General features: G+C 35.7%; 1 protein-coding gene and 1 long non-coding RNA gene across 3 annotated transcripts; one reads left to right on the plus strand and one right to left on the minus strand.

Annotated features, from left to right (window-relative positions):
- The first annotated feature begins 5,313 nt into the window (after positions 1-5,313).
- On the plus strand, positions 5,314-8,063 carry LOC104591576 (uncharacterized). The gene is made up of 3 exons (XR_734274.2): positions 5,314-5,734; positions 5,989-6,173; positions 6,473-8,063. It is a non-coding gene; the product is annotated as an uncharacterized LOC104591576 (long non-coding RNA).
- A 7,420-nt stretch (positions 8,064-15,483) lies between these two features.
- On the minus strand, positions 15,484-18,701 carry LOC104591574 (CCT motif family protein). 2 transcript variants are annotated; one of them, XM_010250458.3, is made up of 3 exons: positions 17,288-18,673; positions 15,959-16,177; positions 15,484-15,784 (listed from the first exon to the last, which is right to left on the minus strand). In XM_010250458.3, the coding sequence occupies exons 1-3, from the start codon at positions 18,137-18,139 to the stop codon at positions 15,761-15,763; spliced, it is 1,095 nt and encodes a 364-aa protein (XP_010248760.1). In that variant the 5' UTR covers positions 18,140-18,673; the 3' UTR covers positions 15,484-15,760. The 2 variants fall into 2 exon arrangements, with proteins under 2 accessions (XP_010248760.1, XP_088758830.1); XM_088902704.1 differs by lacking the exon at positions 15,484-15,784 and adding an exon at positions 17,066-17,153 and having other exon boundaries at positions 16,039-16,177; positions 17,288-18,701.
- Between the last annotated feature and the right edge of the window lie 886 nt (positions 18,702-19,587).

The raw sequence follows: 19,587 nt of genomic DNA on the forward strand, positions 1-19,587 counted from the left end.
TCCAGCAATGCCATAGCACTTAGCATATCTCTTGTTCTCTTTTTTTTTTCATTAATTTATTGAGTTTTCCTTTCCCATCTCTCATTGGTATTGCTTGCATGCAAAATTACAGGAGAGGGAGAATTACACTAGGATTGGCAATCTTGACCCCAACCCATTTGACCCACTCAATCTATTGGTGGGTCAATATGGGTCGAGCAACCCATTAGGGTCAGTAGAAAAGGGTTAGGGCGGGTTGGGTCGAGGGTACCCATTAGGGGCAAGATGGGTTGGATCGCACGGGTCAAAATAGGTTGGGTTACTCTATCTATACTCGCTAAATCTCAAAAAAGAGAAGTTATAGTCATTTGAACTCAAACCTCCTAGAGTGCCAACATCTTATAACATATCCAAACCACTATGTCAGGTTTCACTTTGAGAAAAAAAGTGAAATAAAATAGATTTAATTAACTTTCGTATTCATATGCAATTTTATACAAAAGCAATTCTATAAATTAATTTTATGAAAATGACTTTTATGAAAATACATTTACATAAGTACTTTTACGAAAACACTTTTATGAAAGCATAAAAGCACTTTTATAAAAAATACTTTTATAAAAGCACTTTTATAAAAAATACTTTTATAAAAGCACTTTTACAAAAGTACTTTTACACGAAAGCACTTTTATTAAAGTACTTTTACTAAAACACTTTTATGAAAGCATAAAAGTACTTTTATGTAAGAACTTTTACATAATAGCACTTTTATAAAAGTACTTTTTGAAAGCACTTTTATGAAAGCATAAAAACACTTTTATAAAAGTTCTTTTATGAACACTTTTACACAAAAGCACTTTTACGTAAATATAAAAGTAATTTTATAAATAATGCATAACTTTTATAAATACTTTCACAAAAGCACTTTTATAAAAGTACTTTTGTGAAAGCACTTTTATGAACGCATAAAGCATTTTATAAAAGTGCTTTTATGAAAGTACATTTATGAAAACACTTTTATAGAAGTACTTTCATAAAATTACTTCTGCGAAAGAACTTTTATATAAGTTATGCATTATTCTGCATTTTCTGTTATTTTCTGCATTTTTTGTAATTTTTGGTATTTTTCTGCATTTTTTCAATTTGTTGGTATTTTTCTACATTTTCTAAAATTTTCTGGTATTTTTTTGAATTTTCTACAATTTTTTAGTGCTCTTTTTAATAACTTTTGCATTTTGGTGTTTTTCATGCATTTCCTACATTTTTCTTATTTTTTGCATATTTTCTGATTTTTTTCTGCAAAAGTTCTGAAATTTCTATAATTTTTTAGTATTTTTTGTAGTTTTGGTATTTTTTGTATTTTTCTACAATTTTTAAGTTTTTTTTTTTTGCATTTTCTGTATTTTCTTCAATTTTCTATATTTATCTACAATTTTTGCATTTTCGGGTATATGGATTGACTAGACTCATTTTTGTCATGTGATAGTTTTGAGAGAGATCATTCTCTCAAAATTTATTATTTTGCATATGCGGGCCTTCCTGACCCATTTTTGTATTTAAACTGAGGGTAGGTGGATTAGTATGGGTGAGGATGGTTAAAGGTCAATATAGAAGGGTCAAGTGGGTCAATATGAGTGGATCAGGGTGGGTTATGACCCTTTAACTAGGATTAATGATGGGTCATGGTGGGTTGGTGGGTTAATATGGATAGGTTGATATTCAACCCTTACCCAACCCAACCTAACCCACCCCTAAATTACACCATGGAATTACAATTTCAAATGCAAAGTTACAAGTATTACAGTAGAACTGGCCTTGTCAATTGATGGAATTCTTGGTTGATCCTTTACATTTTACCCAATTATACCTTGTGATATTTGTGTTGCCTTTTTATATTAAATTTTTTTTGGTAAGACCTTTTAATATTAAATTAGTGATTGGGAGGATAGTAAAGTATTAAATGCAAAATTAAGCTTATGGACCAATGCCTAGGAAACAAGAGATTTTTAAATAAGACCAAAAGGGAGTATATGATATGTAAATTTAGTAATAATAGGAGTTTAAATCAAGATACACTTAGTATTGGAGACCAAGAAATAACTTAATGTGACCATTTCTGGTATCTTGGTTCAGTAATTTATAACAAGGGGGAGATTGATGGGGATATCACCCAAAGAACTAGAGCAAGATGGGCAAAATGGAAGGATGCATCTGAACTTTCATGTGACAGGCAAATACCACTTAGGTTAAAAAGAAAATTCTATAAAACAGTAGTAAGGCCAGTTATGTTGTATGGAGTAGAGTGTTGGACAATCAAAAAACAATATATCTAGAAAATGAATGTGACAAAAATGCAGATGATAAGATGGACGACAAAAAAACTAAACAAAATAAGACTATGAATGAAGTTACCATACAAACTTAGGAAAGAAGACCACCAACGGTACAAGTTAGAAGAAGTGATTTGTTACACATTAAAGGGACTAGAAGAGCTCGGGATAGATCAAAAGTTACATGGTAAAAGTAGTAAGAAATTATTATTTTTTTTTTGCCAAAAAGGTAGTAAGAAATAATTTAAGCACTAATAATTTTATAATGGATATGAATTCAAATAGATCGGATTAATGAAACAAAATTCATGTATGTGATCAACCCTATATAATTGGGATAAGGCATGGATGATGATGACGAGTGATTGGGAAGACCCTAGAATATTCCTCAAAAGTTAATATGTGTAGTAAGAAAAACAGCAACTCCAACAACTTCCACTACAAGAGAGGTCATGCTGCTCACATGGGAGAAGAGAACAATCGCAACTGATGCCAATCCATTTCACAACCGATGAGATCTCTAGAAGTAGTTTACAAGGATTTACTTCTCTCTACTCTTAAAAATCTGATGGGCTTTCTTTAGATGACTGAGAGCTTCCTCCATTCACCCAATGTTAGGCATTAAAACCTCAAAGTGGGAAAATCAAAACTCTTTCCGTTATCTGTTATTTCTTAACATTTATAATTTTGTTTCTTTTAGGCTATGTTTGGTTTGAAGGAAAAGGTAGGGAAAGGAAGTGAAAGGCAAGAAAACCTATATATACAAGATCTGTAAAGGTTTCCTTACCTTTCCCTTCCTTTCCCTACTTTTTCCTTTAAACCTAACTTGCCTTCACAATGACATTACGAAATTAAATGACTTATTAACATGGTGTTTGGAAGCGTGGACGTTTTTTGGGACCGATTTTCAAGAAAAAACGCCCATGCTTCCAATACCCATTTTTCATAAAAAAAAACACTTCTGCCACGTAGACAGTGAGCAACACTATGCTGTTTGGTAAGGTGATTTTTGATCACCATTTTTCATGTATGTGACAGGTAAGCACCACATAAGATACACATCAGTCAACCATTGGGGGAAACAGTTCACTGATGCATGAAACGCCAAAGGTCCCGATTTTTTAGGTATACCCAATTTTTTAATAATCGACTGAACCAAACAATAACATACGCCTATATGGATCCAATGTGGCACCGTTTTTTTATAAAACGGCCACGGTTCCAAACATCCCCTATAAAAACGAGCTTCATATGGATATCTTGCTTCAATGAAGGGAGAGCTTCATAAAACCATCCCATTTTGTTATTTTCCCGTGTGTCACCATTCATGGTTTTATTTGAAAATTCAAAAATAATGAAGAGTAAAAATGTCTTTTCATTGGTTATGTTAAACATGACGGCATAGTATTCCAGGAAAGGAAAGGAAGGTTTAAGTCCAATCAGTAATATTAGGGGAGGGTAAATCCAATAAAGTCGCATGAATAAAATTGGAATTCGAATATTGACAAATCAAATTTGAATCTGGAATAAACGATTTGATCCGATCTGTTTGTTTGAAGCCCTACGAAATTCAAGAGTACCCCTCTGCATTTCATCAATTTACCAAGATGCCCTGCCACCATAGTTATTTCCTTCTAATTCTAAGCCTGTTTCAAATTCTCAATGATATACACGCTTAACTCCTTTCTCTGATTCTGTCCCCTCTTGGTTCTTGCCACGAGAGTTTCCTCCGTTTTACCACGTATAGCCCCAGTGTCCAGCAGCTATCTATGAAGTTTAGTTGCAGAATCGTCCCGACCGGGTGAGGGTATTCAATTCAGTGCATTACAAAGAAATGCACAAACAGTGCATTACTCATCAAAAGCCAATGGGATATGATGTATGGCCACAATGTGGGACAAAGAACCTCACAAGGCAGCAAAGAAACAATTTAAATTTTAAAAGGAATATTACCTAATTAAACAGAACCCAAAAGGAGTGATGAGAGAAAAAGCAAACAACACCAATATGGAAGCGGAATCTGCTCCAAACAAATAAAATTTAGAACTACATATATATAGCTAGATGTTTAGTTAAAGAAAAGAATTATTCCTTTAGGCTGTTTTTTTGGTTTCACAGGGAGAGAAACAGAAAGTTGAGGCAACTTAACATTCTTTTTCTCTCATATGTATATTTATTTTTCAAACCAAACATAGTTTTAATTTATTTTATTTTTGAGGCAACCTACTTCCAACATGACCATACTAATAGGGATGCAAATGGATCAGATCATGATCCATCAGATTTTTGTATCGGATCAGATTGGATAGCAAAATATAATCATTTCAAAATCGGATCGCATTCAAATCATTCCTATCCTAAAAAGATTCTACCAGCTGATTTGATCAAATTTGATCCAATCTATTTACATCCTACCAACTAAAACGTCAAGGTGAAATGAGGAAAAGTTCCCCACTTGAACACGACCCAGAAGTATTAAACTGAGAATTGAAATCAGCCCCCCACAAGATAATTTCCCACAACGTCCTACAGTTCATCCCTACTGTGTATTAGGAACATCTCCCGATGATGTTTTATCATTTTTAATATTATCATGGAAAGATGTTTCCAATACATGGCGAAAATGTGTTATGAGATGTTGTGGAGACTGATTTGAACTCTTAAACCGGTCGGCGGATGGGATATTAGGCAACCCAAGACCAGGGCGGACAAAGCATAAAATAAAATAAAGGCGACGACATGCATATTTATTAATTTAATGCAAATTCTATGGTGCAGAAACGCTCTTTTATATTGTGTGGAATACAACTTTTGTCGAATATAAGAGAGGAGTGATGGGCAGGGCAAATTGTATGTAGTTGGGATAAGTTGTCGACCTCAGCTGGTACAAAGCAGGAAATTTTGAAAATGATACAATAACCAACCCTACTACTTGACAAGCCATTACAATTTTTGAATTGGGAAACAACGAAAGGAAAGGTGGGCAACAAAGCAGCAGAAGTCACCAACTAAGCAAACATAGTTGAGACGAGAGAGAGAGAGAGAGAGAGCACGTAATATCGGTGGGCATGTTCAAAGCTTTACACACTAAGATTCCAAAAATATTATATCAAACCAAACAACTTAATTCAAATGCCAAATAATGTCTTTCTCTTTCTTCTCTCCACCGTTACAAACACCTAAACAAAATAAAAGGCCTTGTATATATTAATTTACTTTCCTTTGATGAACAACTAGTGGAGCTCCGCTCATGCTTATCTCCTAGCTAGTTGACTCGGCTGCTGCTGCTTCTTCTTCTTCTTCTTCAATTGTATATATTTAAACAAATTAAGTAGCTTCAGAAGGGAAAACCCACAGGCCATAGCCAGCATAGAAAGAAACAAACAACTCCTACTCCTACCAAGTTTGTCTTCCCTAGCTCACTGGTAAACACCCTCTCTTTTCCAATTTCAAGTTCATCAAATTGTTATTGGGTAATCAAGTTTAGGGTTTATATATGCCTCCTTAGCTAGCTACTTCTACATAATATTAGATAATTAATCTTAGCTTTCTTACTAAGCATGCGGTTTTTTTGTCTTCTTATCTTTCTTTTTCTTTTTCTTTTTCTTTTTGGGTGGAGGGAGATGGCCGGAGTTGAGATGCTTGTCGTTGATTTAAGTAGGTTATTTACTTGTTTCAGTGCGGCTGATGAGGACTGAAAGAGCTGTTGCTGTTGCTTTTGTTGACAGAAGATAGAGAGCACAAGTGAACATCCGCAGGAAGGCTTGCGTTTGAGCACTGTTGTGCTCTCTCTTCTTCTGTTAACAGAAATATACATGGCTTTGAAGCCTGACTCTTTGATCTGTTTTCGTCACTCGATTCAAGGTGATGTAAACCTCTCTCTCTCTCCTCTGTTATGTGTATGTGTGGGTTATAGACCTTTGTGTTTTGCTGGATCTCCTTTTTTTTCAATAATTGAGCGAAGATCCCTAGACGCATGAACTCGATCACTTTTGCTAATTATTTCTCTTCTAGCTAAAACCTTGAAGATAACCATAAAATCTACAATTTTGTGTTTTTGGGATTCTCAGCACAAATTAGGAAGAATTTTCTAAGATCTGAACATTTTGGCACCATTTTTCAACTTGTGAAAGACCAGGGTAAAACTTTTAGAAATCTTACAGGTTTGGTGGATCTATGGTACTACTGAGGCCTGCAATTCAGACAGGAAAGTCGGTACAGCCTTGGTGAAATTTATCAGGATTCAGGGCTCTTACTTAAATGGGTATGAAATGGATACTTTCTTCATTATCTTCCTCTCAGAGCGTTTGGGATATAAAAGCAAAAGAAGTTGAATTTGTCCCAATACCCCATGATAGAACCAGAATAGGATCCAATTCCTGAACGGTTTTTCAAAGACTTGGACCCATAACTTATCTTGGTAATTAATGGACTACTGGACCGATGAAGTCCATAAACCTTGGCTTATCCATTGGCACCCCTAAAATTCCAACGGCAATCATATTTGTTACACCGGAAAATTATGTATTAACCGTGGCTAGCTAATTGGAACACAGTTGTCCCATTTGTGCAGTCTATGTGAAGATCCTGGATCTAAGCTTTAATATTTTTCGTTCAGAAGGCAGAGTTTTGCAGAAAGAGATGATCGAAATTTAAGCCGGTTATGGTTTAACGGATGCTATCTGCATCCCAGATTAGATGAATTGCAGAAAATGGAAAAGATGGTTTTTCTTATTTTTCCTGTCCTACTCGAAAAAAGAAAAATTGGCTTAAAAGCTTAGTTGAAATGAAATTTATATTTTGTATATTTGCAAAACATATATGGATTTGATGGAATTTCTCATGTTGGAATAGGTTGCAGTGATGAATATCAAAAGTTCTTTCAGGTGAAAAAAAGACCCAAAAAAAGGAAAAGAAAAAAAAAAAAAAGCTTTTGCTGTGGATTTATATATCCATCATCATCGCTTTCGATCGTTGGAAGATAAAATTTGAGAACTCGATCAAAATCTCTAGGGTGGTATGAACAGTGCTATGCAATTGAAGGATACTAATTGAGGAGACGAGCAAAGAAAACAGGTATACAAGATGCCTATATAAAATATGCAGAAGCATAAGTGGTGGAAATTGATTTTTGTTTTGGCCAGATGTCAGTGGTTGAGGGATTTGAATTCTTAGAAGGAAACTTGAATTAGTGGTAGAATATGTCTTTGCAGGAAGAAAAAAAACCCATGGAAAATTCGTCTTCTCAGTGTTCATGATATGTGGGATATCAGTGGAATGAACAGTATCAAAATCAAACCATCCCTTTAATTTCCACCGTGAAGTTAACTAATTAGGATGCCGATTACCACACCCGATGTCAAGGATTAATTCAGTGTTTGAGAGAGAGAGAGAATTTGTTCATGATCAAGAAGGTTTAATTGATTAGACCATTAGTCCATTAGTACAAATGCATTTAGAAGTGTTTGACATACTCAGCAAACGATGAGTTGGTTAAAAGCTATGAAGGTAGAGCTACAGTAGAGTAGTAACCTCCAACAGCTGGCCATGCAGTTTTAGTAGTAAACATATTGTATATGTAGGTTTACTTTTTCTAATTTGGAACAATTAAATACTATAAAAAACTGAATAGATCATTATATTTTTCTTTATGTTTTCCATCATGTTGATGACAGTTATATTCAATATTAATTCATGTATTTGATAGACTATACACATGTACATCTGAATATATATATATATATAATATTCTCATGATGGGTTTTCCAATATTCCATATTTATTGTATTTAATTAATTATGTCGTATCCATATATTTACTAATGTTTGCAGCAATATATATAAAATCAGAAAAATTCTCTAAACAAAGCCAGTTCTCAGTAAGATGTTGTCCTTTATTAGACAAAAGCTATGATGCAATTGAGGAGAATCTGTGGTCCCTTACAACATGGGATTGAAAAGGAGTTCTCAACAACCTTCAGTAACGATGTGGTTGGATACCCTTTTCAAAGAAATGGGGAGCAAGATTTTTGAAATCATAAAAGTAACACAAAAACAAATTAAAACAAAGAAAGAAGAAAACAAAACATCAACTAAACTCTTTTTTTTTTTTCACTTAAAGGAGGTCACATGGGCAGGGATTCAATGGTTAAGGAGGTTGCTTTCTGAATCATGTTAATGCTACCCCAGTTCCATTGGCATCCCTCCTGTAGTCTCTATACATTGCGAAAAAACATTTGAACTAAAGCATAGGGTACTGTAGGATAAAATCCACCCAAACAACATGGAGTAATGCAAAACTTGATCTAAACCATCCTTGTAAGATTTATGATTCTTATCCTACATGGAGTAATGCAAAACAAACAAATCTAAAATGAAAAACGCTTTGGATTTTGGAATCCTCATCTAGAACTAGGGGTGTCAATTGGACTGGATTTGGTCCAATCCGATCCAGTCCATTATAAATGGATCAGGTCCAATCCAATGTCTGGACCATCTAATCTGTTCAAACTCATCCTGATTTAAATTGGTTTCAACCCAAACCCAGTAGTCCATTGGCACATATATCCTTATCTTTATATCAATGGATCAGATATTGGCTTAATCGAATCCAATTCAATATAAATTTGTTTTGGACAGACCAGGTCCTATCCAATCTAATAAATATTTTGGACTGGATTGGTCCGTCCAATCCATCCAAATTGATTTTGGGCGGGACGGGGTCCATTGACACCCTTATCTAGAACTATAATGCATTTTAGAAAGCAGGCCTATCCAAAGTGAAGTAACCCGAAACGAGATTTTTAGAAGATAATAATGTTGCAGAAGAACAAACCTTACACTTGAAATCTATTGGCATGCTAATACAGAAAACAAATGAAATAAATGTAAAACAGAGTAACTAAAAAATATACACAAAGATTGACATAATTCAACTTATAGCCTATGTCTAGAAGCATCAGAGGAGATGAAAGCCGCTATACAAACAGTAAAGATTACAATCACAACGCATAAACCCTCTTTCACCAAACCCCAGACTCCATACATTTGAAACACCCTATGCCAATGTATTATCCCACTTTTTCTCTTCTTGGTGCTCAAGATATAAGATAACTTTCTATGCAAGATATATATATGCATGTTCAGGTTCTTATCAATTTAATTCGGGCCGACCAGAAAGTGGATCACAACTGGAATTCAAGACGCCAGTACAACAAATAATATGATACATTCTTTATTAGATTTCCAATTAGATCCTATGAGTTGTTTGAATAATGAAGCTTAAAATAACTGAAATTTACATTCTATGAGTCTAAGGTGCATCGTGCATGCTCTCCTTGTTTATGGGCTCCACAGCATTACGCCAGATTCCTTTTAATTTGTAAGATGGATTTGAATCCCTTTCAATAAAAAAGCTTTTGTAAGAAGTAAAAAAATAGAGGAATGAAAACATTTGTATAGAACCTTTGGTTTGCACTGTTGGGACCGACTAATATGGTAAAATTAATCTAAACATATACATATGCATACACATGCATTTATATATAATATGCATGTCCACATTTTTGTAAAAAAGTTATAAAATTGTATATTCTTCAAAAATATAAAAGAATACATAAGCTAAAGGAATGGAGGGCACTTTATTATATATATATATATATATATATATATATATATTTTGTTAAATTAATACTATTTGTATATCATGCATATACGTATTTACATAAAAAAACATGCCAAATTTTTATTTAAAAAAATTCTATATGAAAGTATATCTATTTATACTTGTCCCATTTTTACTATATCAGTTTTGTTTGTCCAAATGATCGCCACATTGTTTGTTGTTAACTTTTTCCAATACCATATTTATGTGTATACATATTAAATCATGCCTTGAGATTACATAAGCACTTCATAGAGCACACTCTTGAAGCCCTCCTCGAGATACCCACCATAATTATCAAATCAAATTTCCGTCATATATCTATCCTTCTGTTTATTCTGCTTGAGAAACGGACCTTCACTTAAGCCAAGAATATCAACTACTTCAATTGGCTTTAATGTAAAAGTTCTTCATTACTTCCCATCAATGTCCTCAAAAAGAATATATTTGATGTGTTGTATTGATATGATCTCCTCTATAACAACTCACTATTAAAAGGTTTTTATTTATATATAACCTAGTCACTACCTACTATATTATATATTTTAATAAGTTATTGTTTACAAACACTAGAAAACATTTTTTTACTTCACCTTTATTGCATTATGATGTGCCTGCAATAACAAGGTTTTCTTGTCATCTAGATATTTAACATCACAAATTCTAGACTTTATGCGTGAGATAGGGCCAAATCCAAATCCAACCAACCAAATGAATTTAGCCTTATGTGGACAAGGACATGGGGAAAAGGTGTGATGTATGTAAATAGTGCTGAATAAAGATTGCAACCCAAAATGGACTTCAATCTAGACTGGAGTGTACCATGCCCATGCCCACTTTATTAATAGGGGTGGAGCAACCTGTCAGCTATTACCTCTATTTAATCCTTATTTTTCAACAGAAAAGTTGAAGATTAATCATTTTAGATGACTTTTGGGAGTGATTATTGTTGACATGAGTGCTTTTCTTTCTTTTTTTTTTTGTAAGTGCTTATTAAATAAGCGATTTATGAGTGTTTGGTTCTTTTAAACGAGGAATGATATAGTTTTATATATATAATTAGGCGGTGGACCAACACGGGCCATAAACGTAATAAGCACTTAATGGGGCTTTTTTACCAAATGCCCATAATTGCTTTTTCAGCTGCTTTTGAAATCTTTTATTTGCTTAAGAAGCACTCCCAACCAGGGGATTTGACTCCTTTTATGTGAAAAGGAAAATTTACAAAAAACAAAAGGCATGAAACCAAAACATCAATCAATTAATCAACACACAAAGCATGACATTTAGTGTGATCAACCCTCTAACTATTTTCTCAATCTGAAATTTCTACTGTTACAAATCTAAGATGAATAGAGTTTCTCTTCTCAAAACCCTAATCTACCCCACTCCCTTACACATAAATATCTAAATTACCAGACCCCTCTATTGATAATTGTACGCACAAATTTTGCCTCGTCCCTTTGATGGCTTTGAATACAATAATTCAGAACTAAGGTGGAGTTTGAGAGCTTGTATTTGAAAAAAAATAAGTGCTTTTAAGTTCTTATAAATTAAGTGCTTAGTCTAATAAGCGCTTAAGAGTGTTTAGTGAAAAAACACTTATTTCAAACCTCAAAATGATGTGATGGGCCAAGACAGGCCAAAAAAGAAATAAGCACTTAAAAATAAACCCAAAATGTGGACTTTTCAAATAAGCACTTATTCTTAGGAATAAATGCTTATTCGAGCTTATTTTTCAAATGCAAATAAGTGCTTAATGGTGTGGTTCAGCACTTGTTCAAATAAACACTTATTTTTAACCACTCCCAAACTTAGCCTTAAACATAAAGTCACAAATTAAACATGTTTTCAATACTTAGGTCATGTTTGGAAGTGCTTATGTTAAAAATAAGTGCTTATTTGAATAAGCACTTAATTGCATTTGGCACCCAACTTTTTCAAGTGCTTATTTTAAAAAATAAGCACTTAGTTTATATTGGGTATTTAGTGGTCTTTTTCCTCAATAAGCACTTTAATAATCAATTGTGTCTCTTTTGTCCTTCATTATCTTTTAAATTTTCAAAGTATCCAATCCAAAGTGAATGAATAAAATTACTTTGATAGAAGTGCTTTTGTAAACAAAAGTACTTTTATAAAAGTGCTTTCGTAAATGTACTTGTGCAAAAGTGCTTTTGTGAAAGTACTTTCATAAGAGTACTTTTGTAAAAGTGCTTTCGTAAAAGTACTTTCACAAAAATGCTTTGATATAAAAGTACTTTTATAAAAGCACTTTCATAAAAGTATGTTTACAGAAGTGCTTTTATAAAAGTACTTTTACAAAAATTCTTTCATAAAAGTACTTTACTTTTGTAAAAGTAAAATTACTTTTACAAAAGTGCCTATGTAAAATTGTTTTTATAAAAGGATTATAATTGATATTCTAAAAATTCACTGGGGACAATTATGGGAGAAAAAAAAATTGAATAAGTGCTTATTGTATGAGCACTTATAAAAAGGAAAAAAAAAAAAAACTGGAAATTTGGGCTTAAAAAACAAGCCCTTATTTTTTAAAATAAACACTTATTTCAGGCTTATTTCCAAAACACTAATAAGTGCTTAATGGTATGATCCCTACCCAAATAAGCATTTATTTTTAAGCACTCCCAAACATAGCCTTAAACGTGTTTCCTACGAAACATAGTAAGAAAACTTGGTATCATATTCTAAATAGAAAAAGTTAGAGCTTTATTTTTGGGAAGAAGCAAGCAAAGTTCAAAAAATCGTTATGTATCGGTCGATACGTATCATATCGGACCTTTTCCAATATGCCCCTACAAGGGTTGTATTGGGTCAGGGGCCTGGTTCAGAGGGTAGGTGGGACTTAAACTGGCCCCTCTGAACCAAAATCGAAAAAAAAAAATGAAAGTTAACTTTGAGCCTTGGAAGCAAGTTAAGTTCATTAAATGCTTTATGAAAAATGAAAGGGCTTAATTTCAGCATGTTTTTCATTTTAAAAATTATATATTAACATGTCTAATTAAACATTATTAATTTTCTACGATTTTGACCATTTTTACAATATTGTTATATTATTTTTTTACAATATAATTTGTCATCCCAATTCCCATCCTACCAAAATGTCCAGTTGTATTGTTGCCTAGAATTTGTGTTTTAGGCTTAGTTTGGAAAGAGTATAATACAAATACATACGATATAAATACATATAAAATATAAGGTTTTACACTCTACTGTATTTATATTCTTTCCAAACTAATCCTTAATTCTAAATAAATAAGGGTAAAATTGATTCTCGTTACCACAAAATAAAGGACTATTCCGGCTATACCTGAAACAGGGAAAAAGGGTACCTTTAACGAACACATTAAAAAAAAAAACATTTCCAAGGTCTTACTACCGTAGAATTGGCAAATTAGTCCGTACGTAAAGGCATAGGCTTTGGATATGCTAGAGCCGACAAAAGAGGCCTCTTGCAAGGATGGGCCTACCACAGGCCTATGATGAAGTATGTAAAGGGTACGATTTGTGGAGCCTGATGTCAAGCCCACATATCCATCGTAACTTGTAGTAATTGGGTGAGAATGATGACTTCTTTTTTGCCCATATATTTTGTACGAGTGACTACTGACTAGTGTGTTTTTCTCATACCTTCCGACCAATAAGATTATTTCACATCAAAGGCTGGTCCGCAACAGATTGAGAGGTTAACGCTGTGTGTTTGGTTGGATATAAAGTATTTTGAAGAATACTTTTTTTAGAGGAGCAATAATCTTCTATTGTTTGGTTTCCACTAAAATAGTAGGTAGGAGAGGCTAAATATTACTCTCAAGTCTCAAAGCATAAATCATTTTACCTAGGGTCTAATTGAGTTTTTACTCTTAAAAAAGTTATAAATGTCTACCTAAATCACTCTCCTTCAATAAACACATTTAATTCCATGCAAGCCTCGCTCCACTTCACATAATACTTTGGCTGTTGAATAGCTGTTCCTGTTTCTGCATGACATGTCAACTGTCAATCCATTTAGACCCCTTTTTTTTTTTTGTCTTTTTGGTCAAAGGATTATTGAATGTAATTACTCTTTTGCCCCACACCCATGTAACGTGTCATGCTGAAGAAGAAGCTCCTCAACAATGTGCCCCGTTGGCCTCCAATAGCCAAAGCTTAGGGCTTCACATAAGCTTAACATTATATTTCGGTCAATAATCTCGTTCTCTGTGATTGTTGTGAAGGTTCAGTTTGTTTGCAGTATGAATTTCATTTGCATTAATGCACGTGCATGGGGCTGAGTGTAAATTTTGATTTACTTTTGTTTCAGATTAGAATTTACGTACCATGTATGAAAGAGAATAGAGGTAGGAAGGTTATTTGTTTAGGAATTAGGTAAAAAGCAAGATGATGTGGTCCTAAATGCATGACAAAACAATGTAGGCGGAAGGCGGTGCAAATTTCACATCAATTTTTAAGATGCAAAATTTGCACTGCCAATAAATGCAAATAGGCCAAAGAGTACAAATTTTGAATCATATAGTAGTGCAAATCATAATTCCAAACAGATGCAAAACTGAACCGGGTGGAAAATTAGCATTAGCATCCAGTTCAGTTCAGTTCAGATGTGCACTACAAACAAATAGAGCTTGAGTTGCAACCAAACATTTTAATAAGAAATATAATTTTGTAAATAAATATTTCTTTCTCGGCAGTAAATAATTGTTTTCTGTTACAAATTACTTTTGCTGTCAAAATACTCTTCAAGGATCCAAATAACTTTGATGACCGTTGGATGGTGGAGTCCCAATTAAGTAACCTTGAAGTCTGCTCAAAGCTTGACAGTGGATTTGCTTCTTGGTAGCAGCTGCGTTTTTCTCTTAATTAATCTGACTCACCCCATTAATGTGTAATTAATTATCTCGATGGTGGGTGTGAGAAAACACTTATTTTGTACACAAGTTTGAGTGAACTAGAACTGAAGATGGCACAGGTTTGTACAAGTCCATTTGATTTTCAGGAAGTATGAATAGGAAATCCTGATTTAAAGCTAGACAGCAGCGAACTCCTTCCAAAATGCAATTAATAAAAAGTGCAAATACAACTATTACAGTGCCAAATCTTATATTTTGTATGTATTTGTACTGTACATACTCATTCCAAACTGAGCCATTTTCGAAAAAAAAAAATCTAAACTGAGCCAATAGACAAGTACATGTTCACCAAAAAAGAAGAAGCACAGCCACGTGAATGAAAACTCCCAACGGAGCAGAGATATCCTTCATTCACTTGGAAGATCTAGCACAGCAAGATACTCTCTCTCTCTCTCTCTCTGTCTTTTTTTTTTAACATAACATTTCATTTCATAGTCAATTCTAGTAGTCGATCAGTAAAATTAGCTTAACATCCAAATTATATCTATTCATGGGCTATTTAACAGCCCAACGGGCTTGCGTGGTCCACCCATTTTTTATCGGGCTTAGACAACCTGCGGATTTGGGCTCAGATAAGTATGGACAGGAGGGGAGGGGACACATAAACATTATTTATTTATTCAATGTCAGATGCAGATGCAGATGCTATGTTTCTCTCACCCACCATGACCATCCTCGGCCACAGTCTATACTAACCCGGCCGTCTGTTGACAATGCAACCTTTTTTATTGGCATTTAAACCAACCAGGCCCCATTACCCAAATTAAAATGCATTCATTATTTACAGTTGAAGATCGTTGAAGCATGCTCTTGCTCTTGCTCTCTTTTATTATCAATCTCATCCCAATCATCTACAACTTCAATTCTTTAGTTTCTCTTCACAAATCGGCCCTGCAGATTAAAAATTTAATAATAAAAAAAAAAAACTAATTAAATTAGAATTTCAAAAAGGAAAACACAGACACAGACAGAGTCACAGTCACAGTCACACACAAGAACAGAGATCATCCGTCCCCGTCCCGGTCATTGGTTAAGGAGAAAAAGAAGGGATTTTGGGTTTCGAACCTTCAGCCGAGGGCGGATCTCAGCGTTGAGCTTCCGCACTTCGTATCTGATCTTCTTGGAGAAGAGCCTGCTTTGTCTCTTTTCCCTGTACCTCAGTACCCTGGCCTCTCTCTGTTTTATCTTTGACACTGCCTCGCTCATCTCTTTGGCCCCACCGCTACCGTCATCGGGAACTCTCCATTGCCGTCCGTCTCCCGAACATCCAAAATCCAACGACGCCTGTACAACGACCGCAGTCCTTTAGTCAAAAAACGAAATATACAAACAGGCCTAATTACTATAACTTAATTACAAAACATCAACCCATCATTTCTGAATTCTGATTTCATTGGCTAGGGGATTTGGCCTTAAAGCCAAGAAAAGTTGCCACGTGGCAAGTATTTTTTGTTCAAAAACTACATCATAATTCATGCATTGCATCCGGCACCCCTAATTAATTTCTATGATGCCGGACCCGGAAGGGTATTGGAGCCTATAAAAGCCGAATCCGATACAAAAGATTTTCCCATCAAAAGAAAGATCTAGATAGGTTGGTGGCCATATAAGCCTTTTTCATGTGGACGTAGATGGAAATGTGCAATGGCTAGACCACGTCAGCCATGACGTGGCCTGGACCTGCATGGCTTTGCGAAATATTCAATCTAGACGGGCAGAAAGGCGCTTCCAACGTCAATATTATATAGGTGGTGACTGGTGAGACGCGTTGCAATGTCACTTGCCATGAGTTCTCTCACTCTCTCTATGCTTTTGTTTAATTAAAAGGACGAGTGGACGACGACGGGTTGGGTAAAGTGCGCGGGGCCCGGGATGGGATGGCCGGATGGGGGATGCCAAATTGCCAACCCAACGGAGCTTGCTTATTAATGGTGAGAGGTAGTACTGGTAGTGATTCAGCCATTCAGGTGGTAGTGGGGCCCAGCCTCAAAGAAAACAAAAAAAAGGGGAAAAAGTGCAGAAGCGATTAAGAAGGAATGAGTAGCATTTGTGAACAATAAATTGATTAAAAGACGCTTACGCTATGCCTAATGGTATGTATTACTGTTAATCCAACGTTCATAAAGTAGATCATCTGGTTGCATCTTGCATGGAGTTCTACCAAAGACCCACCTAGCTAAGACTGAGTTCTGATCAGCAGAATCAGATAATTATTCGTTGCTTTGCAGTGCGTCGGTGCTAAAATCCTATAATTCTTAAGCTGTGAAAATGGCATAATTATTATATTATTTGACAAACAAACTTAAGCGGAAAGAGTTAAATAGAGTTAGAAACCGTGAATGTGAATAAATATGAATAAGAGGAGTAAAAGGAGGATATGTCAGTTAGTCTCACGTTGTCCGTGATGTCGGGAACGGTCTGCGGACACTCCCCGTCGATGTAAAATGGACTCCTGTCGGACCAAGCGTTCAAGATCTGCTCATAATCCAGCTTCAACGACAGCCCGCCCTGAGTCGTCTGAAACGCGGTTGCGGCGCCGGTGGCGGTGACCACAGAGCTACTAACTTCTTCTTCCTTCTTCTCCACCACCTCCGAGTAGAATACCCACCTCTCCTCGCTGGCATCCCTCTCCTGATTATGATGATGATGATGATGATGATGCCTCAAAGCCGTACGAGCAAGCGAAGAACTTGCCCCCTCATCGCTATCCTGTGTCCCGTAGGCGTAGGACAGGGACGACGGGGACAAGAAGGAGTCCTCCTCCAACTCCGAGGACATCATGATCACACTCCCATCACTGGAACCTCCGCCAAGGAGACCGTTCAAGGTCGCCCCACCACCGTCGTCGTCGTGGAAGAAGTAATCCACGTTGTGTTCTGGGATGTCTTTCTCCTCAAAGAGGTTTTCCGGGTGTAATGGAAACAGGTTTAGTTGAGGGTGTGGGGTGGTTGTGGGGTTGTTGGCCGTAGGGTGGTGGTTCATTTCTCTTGATTCTGGCGAAAGCTCACGCTGGAGACTGAGAAACTTAGGTTTTCTAATCTTGGTTCTGGTTTTCCTAGCTGGAGTTTGGAAGAGAGCGATTTTAGTGCTATTTTTAGAGTGGAATTGGATATTTTTGTTGTTGGACTTGCACATCCTCTCCTTCTGTCTCTGTAAGCCTCGTCGTTCGTCCGTCGACGAGACGAGAGACTGAGAGAGAGAGAGAGAGAGAGAGAAAAGCGTAAAAAGGGAGTAGAATCTAGACATTGGTAGAGTGGTCCTTTTTTTATAAGAAAGATGTAGGAGGACACAGATGGCGAGATAAGATTGGGAGAAAATGTTTGGATTAGGGTATTATCCGGATTACGATTGTATTTGATTGGGCGTGTAAATAATGTTACAGCTTACGATACAAGAGGCCTGAAAGAGGTGAACGCAACAAAGCACTGAAAGAAAGACTCAGACTCATCAGTTGAAATCATTTGTGATTAGCCCACGTAAGAGAAAGACTCTCTCTCTCTCTGTGTCTCTGACAGGTGAGGTCTCGCATCGCTCACTGTCGGCTTCATCCAGAAAAGGAAGGGAAGAGAAGGTAGGTCCCAGAGGAAGCACTTTTTCTTCATCACTTTTGGCTGTTGCCAGCACAGTTGGAGAAAAGTCCAAATCCGGAGGAACGGCATTCCATTCCGGGTTCCGGGTTCCGGGTTGGTGAATCACTGAATCCAAATAAAGTATTATAAGGCATTCAAAAGAAAATTACAGCTGCCCCTCCGCAGAAATTTGCCAAATTGGTGCCCTTAATCTTAAAATCACCCAAACCTCTTTTCTTGGAACTACACAAATTAGTGGTATGAATAAATTTATGATGCCGAAAAGGTCGTATGATGCTGAAAAATCAAATCCCTCGTGAATTTTGAACCTTTGATAAATACTGCCTGGTCTCACTTTAATTTTATGATACCGGTTTAGTGGTTATAAGCTTTATGGGGTGGGTGAGGGACAAAGTAGGATGCATGTGAGGTCCACCGACATTGCTGCAGAAAACCTGCAATTATGGTGTTATCTAGTGCCTCCCTATTTAGTGCCAATTTGGAACAATTTTTTCACATGAACTCAGAAATCTGCAATGTCATGAAGATAAAGTATTTTTACAAAATCAATTTTATAAAGGCATTTTTATAAAAATAATTTTATGAAAAGTATTTTTATGAAAACACTTTTAAGAATACCTAACCATCAGGTCCAAGGTTCAAAATATTGATATGGCCCATACGCCAATAGGAGCGTATCCGATGATATCAATAGTGTTATTTTTGCTTTTTTTTATTTTTTTCAAAACCAGTACAAGGGGGCTGGTTTAAGGCTCCTCTACCCCCTGAACCGGTCAGAACCCTGATACAGCCCCTGTAAGGGCATATCGGGAAGCCACCAACATGATACTTATCAGCCAGTATGGGCCCATACGTATAAATACTTTGAACCTTGATCAAGTCAACAACTGGATCATCAACAGAATCATGGAAACAAAACAGGATATTTATATTAAATTGTGAGTAGTGTGAGTACCTTGCAAATAAATTCAATAATCCAACTATTGTCCATTAATTTATGCATATTTCATGCACATTAAATCAAGATTTTGATGGAGGGCCAGCTCACAACCCACCGAACCAGCCGAACCAGCTGGCGACAGCTAGGGAGGAACACGCATCGGA

Source organism: Nelumbo nucifera, chromosome 4 (genome assembly GCF_055504915.1).
Source record: "Nelumbo nucifera cultivar China Antique chromosome 4, China Antique-T2T, whole genome shotgun sequence".
Lineage (NCBI taxonomy): Eukaryota > Viridiplantae > Streptophyta > Magnoliopsida > Proteales > Nelumbonaceae > Nelumbo > Nelumbo nucifera.

Excerpts from the sequence above, each read along its gene's own strand:
- LOC104591574 (XM_010250458.3), bottom strand. The coding sequence starts at position 18,139 with ATGTCTAGATTCTACTCCCTTTTTACGCTTTTCTCTCTCTCTCTCTCT. Across the intron at positions 16,178-17,287 it reads TTCCCGACATCACGGACAAC|GCGTCGTTGGATTTTGGATG; the intron begins GTGAGACTAACT and ends GTCGTTGTACAG. Across the intron at positions 15,785-15,958 it reads AGATCCGCCCTCGGCTGAAG|GGCCGATTTGTGAAGAGAAA; the intron begins GTTCGAAACCCA and ends TTTAATCTGCAG.